The sequence below is a fragment of the Phascolarctos cinereus genome, unplaced genomic scaffold (assembly GCF_003287225.1).
Source record: "Phascolarctos cinereus isolate Bilbo 61053 unplaced genomic scaffold, phaCin_HiC Scaffold_9;HRSCAF=440, whole genome shotgun sequence".
NCBI classification, from domain to species: Eukaryota; Metazoa; Chordata; class Mammalia; order Diprotodontia; family Phascolarctidae; genus Phascolarctos; species Phascolarctos cinereus.
The window spans coordinates 261,859,705-261,868,335 of NW_027556402.1; the positions used below are offsets into that span (position 1 = coordinate 261,859,705).

At 45.8% G+C, this 8,631-nt stretch overlaps 1 protein-coding gene across 1 annotated transcript; it reads right to left on the minus strand.

The window, feature by feature from the left end:
* Window positions 1-4,866: 4,866 nt before the first annotated feature.
* LOC110197192 (mas-related G-protein coupled receptor member A-like) lies at window positions 4,867-7,401 on the minus strand. The gene is given in 3 exon segments (XM_020970887.2): window positions 4,867-5,043; window positions 5,045-5,869; window positions 7,070-7,401. Coding segments are annotated over 2 exon segments (975 nt in total). The 5' UTR covers window positions 5,843-5,869; window positions 7,070-7,401.
* Between the last annotated feature and the right edge of the window lie 1,230 nt (window positions 7,402-8,631).

The following is an 8,631-nucleotide window of genomic DNA, read 5'->3' on the forward strand; positions in this document are numbered from 1 at the left end:
AGTCTGTGCTGCACTCAAGGGTTTGCATGATTATGACTTAGTTCTATTTGTGTGTGCTATATGCTATAGCATATAGTATGTGTGTATACATATATATATATATATATATATATATATATGGATGAATATATGTATATGTACGTATACATATGATCTGAAAACCATCAATTACTATACAAGTGTTGGCTAATATTATTATTAACTTAAGTTCAAGGTAAAGGCCTTGTTTTCATTAGTCATACTGGGATGGTCTCAGCAAACTGGGGCAGGAAGCTAAGGATGTGGTTTGGTAGAAATAGGAGAAATACTGAAATACAAGCTGTCCAAGCAGCCAGGCTGGGAGACAAACTCTAATAAGGGGGCAGAATAGGCTTCACAAGATTTAGTCTCACAAGGAGAAAACTCCTCCAGGTAGATCCTCCTCCACCTTCCAGGAGAGTAGGAAAGGAAAGGGCTTTACTGAAAGCCTTTCCCTTCAACCCCCAGGGACTGTTTTCCCTTGGATTCTAAACCAGGGGCTAATGGGCAGTAATTTCTGACCAACCCTTCAAAATGATCATTCTGACCCATTCTCTGACATTGGCACCTCCCAGTCACAATCAGACTCTTCACTGGAGCTGTGCACATACGTGATCACATTGTCCTTCTCAATATGTGAACAGAAATGCCTAGCCTGGAATTCAAGATCCTCCACAACCTGGCACCATCCTGGCCCATCTCATTTCACTCTACTTCACACACTCTATACTCAATCAAGTCAATTAATGCACATTTAGTAAGGGCCTATCATGTGCCAGGCACTGTGCTAAGCTCTGGGGATGTGAAAAGAGGAACTCACAATCTAATGGGAAGAGAAAACAAGTCAACAAATACATGCAACAATATAGATAGACAGACAGATGGATGGATAGATAGAGATAGATAGAGATGGATGAATGGATATAGATAGATGTAGATAGATAGATAAAGAGATATAGATAGGTAGATAGATAGATAGATAGATAGATAGATAGATAGATAGATAGATAGATAGATATAGATGATAGATAGATGGATGGATGGATGGATGGAGATAGATAAATAGATATGGATGGATGGATAAAGAGATATAGATGGATGGATGGATAGATAAACAGATAGATAGATATAGATGGATGGTTGATAGAGATAGATAAATGGATGGATGGAGAGATAAAGACAGATAGATGGATAGATATAGATGATAGATATGCATACATATATACACACACACACGTGTGTGTGTGTGTGTGTGTGTGTGTGTGTGCACGAGTGTGTATGAGATAAATAAGAGAGACAGAGAGAAGGCACTTGAAGTAAGAAGGGTCGGGAAAGGCTTCCTGTAGAAGATGGGATTTTGGTTGGGATTCAAAGACAGCCAGGGAAACCCACAGGCAGAGATGGAGGGAGTGAACTAAGCCTGGAGGACAACCAGAGAAAATGTCAAGACCTGAGGGATGGAGGGAGGGTCTTGCCCATGGAACCTCCAGGAGGCAGTAGCACTGGATGATAGAGCATGTGTTAGGAAGAAGACTGGAAAGGGAAGCTGGCTCCTTCTGAAGGGCTTTGAACACTAACCAGGGTCTTGGGCATTTAAGACTTCAGTCTCTGCTTGTGCCTTGTCACACTTCTCCTATCAACATGCCCTTGCCTATGCTGGCTCATATGTCTGAAAAGCCCCACCCTGTTCTTAAAGCCAAAGGTCAATGCCACCTCCCCCAGGGCCTCTTCTCTGATTCTCTTTGTCAGCAGTGACTTTTCCCCTTCAAACTTCACCTGATTCTGTTTCCACTTTTCTATGTGTCTCCCCTGAATGACTGTTTATTACAATAATGGGTATGTTTCTGTAATCCCCCTACTGCACTGTCACAGAATCACAGTGGGATGGGGGTGGGGCACTGATGTTGAGGAAGGCTCTGCCCTAGTAGGAGGGGAGAGAACAGAGAAATTAATCAGTCAGAATTGCTGTCTGGTAAATCGAGCAGAAGGCAATACTACAGGGTTTGAGTGAGGAGGAGCTTGAGGAGAGAGTCTTGGAGGAAAAGTAGGGATTGGGCCACAGAAGAGCAGAAGACGTGGGGAGACTCACAATCAAGGAACCGTGGGGAGGAGGGCCTGATCCCCATGTAGTGTTCTGTTACAGAACAATGACCAAGAGAGCAGGGAGTTGGAGGACAATCAGAAACGCATGTCCTTGGTGACTGGGGACAAAATCACTGACAATCATAAAATCTCACCAGACCTGGAAACACGTAACACAGAAGTCCAGGTGGCTAAGTCATTGTCATCTGATAACTTCTCTCTCTCTCTCTCTCTTTTTTAGTGAGGCAATTGGGGTTAAGTGACTTGCCCAGAGTCGCACAGCTAGTGAGTGTCATGTGTCTGAAGCTGGATTTGAACTCAGGTCCTCCTGACTCCAGGGCTGGTGCTATATCCACTGTGCCACCTAGCTGCCCTGTAATAACTTATCAAAGCTAAAACTATCCAATAAATCACAAGCTCACTAATTTCTCCTTGAAGAAAAGAAAGTGTCTTCAACAAGCAGGCTCAGAATACATGTTAGATGATTACTAGGAGAGATTAGCTGGAGCAGAACCAGCAATCAACTCAACAGCTTTCTTGCTTAGAGAATAACAAAGGGTCCAAGACACAGCTCTCCATCCTTCCCAGCCTGCCTCTGGTCCACAGAGATCCTCAACATGCAGGGCCTCCAATGGTCTCTTATGACACCACAGGGACGTCAGAGCAGCAAATGGTTTCAAATTGTGTGGGACATGGGACCAAGCAGGAAAATCAGCAGCTCTGGAATCTGAAACACATCTGGCAGCCCTGAGACATCCCGTGGGCTTTGCTCACACCTCACCCTTGGTCCTACAATCCTACCAAGAGTGACCTATCACAACTAACTAGGGAAGAAAGGGCCATCGAAGCAGGCACTCTAAATTGGGGGCCTATGAGCTTATTCTCTGGTTTTCACGAATACTTTAATAAAATATTTTATTTTAATATGTATTTTAAATGTATTTTAAAATGTATTTTAATAAAATGTATTTCCTTAGGAATCTTATCTATTTTAAAGCATCATTCCAAGAAGGGGCCCAAAGACTTCATCAGACTGATTGACAAAGGTCCTATGTCATACACGCACACACACACACACACACACACACACACATATGAAAAAACTCTGGCATCAAAGGATGTGCTACCCCAGAGGACCCCCCAGGAGGTGGAGACAAAAAGTACTAACTGGAAAGGTCATAGAGCAATCATGAGCAGCTCCTCTTGGGAATCAAACAGCCATGGATGTGTCAGAGGATCATAAATTTAAAGGTGGAAGAGATGTTAGGAGGCCTTCAAACCCAATGCCCTTCCTGAGAAGTACGTGAAGTCAGCTCTCGTCACCAAGAGTAGTAAAGGCGAAGATGGACTGATGTGATGAAGTACATGGTTATTCATATAATCGTCAGGCTGGCTCAGTTTCCACACACACATTGCTCTGTGAGACCCTTAAGAGCAAAGTCCTCTGAATATGTGATTGTTTTACACTCAGTTAGGAGCTAGTTACTTACATGTCAAGGCACTGAGAAACCACGGAGGTGGGGCTACAGTCTCAGTCTTCATAAAGTAGGTGTCATGGGAAATGAACAAGTTATTGATGTGCAGTGAGCCTATGAGGGGGGGAAGAGCCTATTCTAGCATGAACAAAGAGCCCACATCTTCAGACTTCTCACTGGAATGCAGTCTGCTCATCTGGACTTCTTTCATTTGATAGTCAAAACAGAGTGAAAATGAAGCGGCCAAAGACTCCCTCAGGCCTCCCTTCATCTGAGCTGAGGCCAGAAAGGGGAGTACATCATTCACTCACTGTTATCTGTTGTCACACAATGTCAGGGCACAGGAGTGGATCACTGCTATAGACATATGGTAAGTAACTGGACCACTGCTCCTCAAGCTTGATCCAGGTGGGGATTCTGAGGGTGAAAGGGGAGAGTAGGGGAGGGGAAGGAACATGTGCCCATCCTAGTACAATGGTTGACTTTTCTTCAGTCTGCTCATTCTTCTGCATGGCCTGCCTTTGACCTATGACTTCTGAGCATAGTGGGACTAGGCAGGTCCATGATGAGGGCCCCAGTGGTAACCCCTCCTTAAGTAGATAGAATGAGTCAGGATGCTTGTAACTGGTAAAAATAACCCAGCCCTCCTCATCGGGCTCACAGGCTCACAGGAAGTCTGCCTAGTCTATCTCAAAATGGAATAGTCTTTGAGTAGGGGAATGATCAGGGATGGGAGTGGGGTGGAATTCCATACAAGGGGAGTGCCTTGGAATACATTCTTGTCCACTTTGTAGACAGAGTTAACCCATAGAGTGTGTGTTCCACCAGGACTGTCTCCACATGGCGTGGATTTTTACTTTCCCCATTAGGAAGCTCCAGGTGCCAACACCCTCATCAATTCTAGGGGCCCTCAGCCTTATGAACCATTTTACCTCCAAGTAGAAAATATAAAAAGCCATCTGTCTTCCAAAGCAAGGGTAAGAGGTGCAGGAGAAGAGAGGGGAAAGTAGCTATAGCTGTGACCGCATTCAAGGGGCAAGCACAGGGCCCTAGGAAAGGGTGGGAAACCTGCCACCTCGAGGCCACATGTGGCCTTCCTGGTCCTTAGATGTGGCCTTTTGACTGAGTCCAAATGTTACAAACAAATCCTTTTATTAAGGGGATTTGTTAGGGTGAAGTTTGGAGTTAGTTAAAGGCCTCAGGTTCCCCACCCCTCCTAGAGGAATCCTCCCTTCCCCTTTCTCCACCAACTGCGCCCCCCGGGGAGTGATCCGCCTGACATTTCCATAATTTATGGGAGGGAGATCTCGTTGCCCTCTCCTGTCTCTGCCTCATCTTTGAGGGCCCTCTGGAGGACCACTCGGAGGGGCTCCCTCCTTCTCTTCTGCCTGAAGCTACCCAGGAAGAAGTAAGTAAGGGGGTTTGTGCTGCTATTCACACAAGATAGAAGCTGACAGACAAAAAAAGCCACACCTTGTATCTATCAGCCAATACAGGAGAAAGCAGCAGATTCCAAAAGGCAGGCCGCAGAGCAAGAACATAAGGATTGTCACCAGGATGAGGAGGTAGTGTTTGGAGGGTCCCCTGTGCTGCGCGTGGCATTGGAACTTAAGGATCAGAGTCAGGCTGGATACACACAGCAGGCAAAGCAGAAAGAGGATCAGCATCACAAAAGAGAAGTCCCATGCCACACACGACATTACCCAGGGGGGGATAAAACCAAGGAAACCGCAGACTTCACCTTGCAGTAGATTCCCCAGAAGGTAGAGGGTCCAGAGGAGGGAGCACATGGTGGCAGACGTGTGCTTGGGGCGGCAGCATCGGTACCAGACGGGGAAGAACACGGAGAGACAGCGCTCCAGGCTGATCGCAGCCAGGAGGTGCAGGCCCAAAGTATAAAAGGAAATTGTGAGAGTGATAATAAATGCTGGTACTACGTCCCAAAAGTCTTGACCAATAAGCATGATGGAGCGCACAATCTGACAACACAGGTAGAAGAAGTCAGCCCCAGCTAGGTTAAGGATGTAGACAGAGAAAGGGTCTCTCTTGATGCAGAACCCCAGGAGCCACAGGACCAGTGCATTTGCCACCAGCCCGCAAAAGCTGATGGTCAACATGATGGCGTTAAGTGTAACAACAAAGGCCCCATCTTCACAATCACCCAAGCTAGCGAAGACAGATTCATCAGTATTTCTCTCAGTCCGGTTTTCATCAAATAAGTCTTGGGGCATTTCAGTGGAAATCTGCACCATGGTGGTTGGGTACATGCTGGAGAAACCTCCCCTGGGCACTGCCTGTGGATAAAACAACACAGAAGTGATGCACCAGGAATTCTGGAGGGGTCAAGAATATCCCCATTTCAATCCCCAACCTCAAGTCCCAATGAATGGAATGAAACATGACAGAGAGCATTTAGAGATGCGCCCCAAGGGATGGGGAAGAAATGCATGTCCAGTGGGAAGACTGTGTCAGTCCAACCCCCTTGGACCAAGCTTCACAAATATGCTTCCTGTCACATGGCCTGATCAAAGAAGGAATGCATGAGGCAACCCTTAGTCATCAGAGACTGAATCTGCCTCTTAGGGAGCCTCTGAAGAGGGTTCATGGGGAGAGAGACCCAGGAACAGGACTGAGAATTTCTCCCAGAGGAGGTGCCTTGTCCACCAAGGAGGGTGGACTTGTGAATACCTGCATATTGTCATGGATGTGATAATCTATTCAATTTTTCCCATAATTGTTTCAGTCTCATTTAACAAGGTATATGACACAACACTGAACCTTAGTTCACCAGGTGAGGAAAGGTGGGCCCGGACTGGGACAAAGATGCTCAAAGTAATCGTTTCAAATTCAGGACAGCCTTCCCCAGGATGTGACTGAATAAGAAGCAAAGAAGTCCTTTCTGTCAGAGTGAAGTGTTCTGTCCACACAAAATTAGTTGGACTAGATTTTTCATTTTCATTAAGTTTCTCTGGTGCCATGAAAATACAGACAAAGTGAAGATGAGGCAGGGGGAAAGACAGAGATTCAGAATGTCAGGAGAACATTTCCTTGGCCATGCATTGGAAAAGGACTTTCCCACAGACATATCCAGTTGTACAGGAAAGCTGGTTGGGCAATCCCAGATTGGGTCCACCCTTCCATCAGAGAAAAATCCTTAGATCTTACCCTCTCCAAAGGGGGAGGGGTGACTTCTGTAGGTCTTAACAAGCACGAATGTAGAAGTGGGATTGACACGAGATCAGGCTCATGTGAAAGAGGCTTCCTCCCATGCTCTTCCTACTCCCAGTGGTCCTACTGATCCTCCCAATGACCACAAGCTATTTCTACCATCCCCATGATTCCTTTAGAATTGACCCATAACTCCAGTGACAGTGGAATCCAGGCACAATGATGGCTGATGGTGAAAAGGAGGTCCTCCCCCCTTCCATTACCTTCCCCATACTCCCTCCTAATATTCATTTTGCAGAAGAAAGCTCTTCCCTGGACTTACTTACCTGGAGAAGCTGTGCCACCCTCTCACTGTAGCTGCCTGCAGGAACTTCTGGTCACTTCTATTGTATGAACAAGTGTTATTGAGAGATTGGAGAATCCCCTGTGATTTCCTATCAAGGCAGCTTTGGCCAATGAGAAGTCAGAGTCTGTTGGAAAGAGTCCCTTCTGGGGAAATATCTCATCATTTTCCCCCTAATTCTTCTGTAATATCTCGTGACCCATTCAGTGACACCCAATTCAAGCACCACAGGCTAATATTCTCAGTTGTCTGGACCACTGCCTCACAGGCTTCTTTCTCCTGACTTTTTGCCTTCCTTTTCTCCCAGGAAATCAACCTCCTGTAACAATCTTTGTCTAAAGAAGACAGAGAGTCAGTTGAATGGAACCTCCTCCCCCTGAGCTCACAAGGTATTTCTAGGGTCCTCCTGCATATTTTTCTCTCTTCCCTGGTGTCACTCCCCCCAACTCAGCCCCTCATAACCACCCTGCTCTTAATTCTCTGGCAACCATAGGAATTTTCCTCCGTCCCTCACAGGAGCTCTCAGATGCAGAACACCCTAAGTGCCTTTCTAGTACCCTAAGAGAGAGAGTTTGGGGCAAGGGGAGAATCTGTGTTAAGAATGAAGTTAATTCAATAATTTACCTCATAGCCCCAAAGACAGAGGTGGATGGAAACTTTCTTGGAACTATTCATTCTATTTTCCTAAGAGGAGTGACTGGGAAAAAATGCAAAAGAATGATATTAGAGCCTAGTAGTGCACACCTGCAGCCTCAAAAATGCGATTGATGAGAGATGCCAAGAGCCCTTTTTTGAGAGAGTGTGGGGTGACTGAGCACAGACCAAACAGGTCACTAGCTGCAAAATGACCGTTTCTGCTTTTCTTTCCAATGCCTCAATTGCATTTTATGGAAACATACATTTTATTTCCTTCTATATGCCAGGCACTGTTCTAAGCTCTGGGGATAAAAAGAAACCGTGAGGATTACACATGGTTACAGGGTGTCATCTGGATGAGGATCTAGCAAAGGATACTGAGAAGGAGCAGTCAGGAACATAGGAGGAGAACCAGGAGAGTGGTACCCAAAAGTCAGGGAGAAGAGAATGCCAAAGAAGGGAGGGTGATCAACAACGTTAAAGGCTGCAGGCAAGTCCAAGAGAATGAGGATTGAGAAAAGGCCATTGGATTTGGCCGTAAGAGATCACTGGTAATTTTAGAGAAAGCAGTTTCAAAGGAAGGGTAAGGTCAGAAGCAAAATCATAAGGGGTTAAGAAGAGGAAGAGAGGAGAGAAAGTGAAGATATCTATTGTAGACGGCCTTTTCAAGGACTTCAGCCACAAGGAGTGGAAGAGACCTAGGATGCTGATTACAGGGAGGGCATGATCAAGTGAGTGGGCTTTGTTGTTGCTGTGTGTTTGCTTCGGTTTGTTCTGGTTTTAGGATGGGAGAGACATCTTCGTAGGCAGCAGGAAGTGATCCAGTATATGGAGAGAGATTGAAGATAAGTGAGATTGGGGGTGACAGAGGGAGATCAGAGAGAGCAATCTCTTTGAGGAGATGAGATG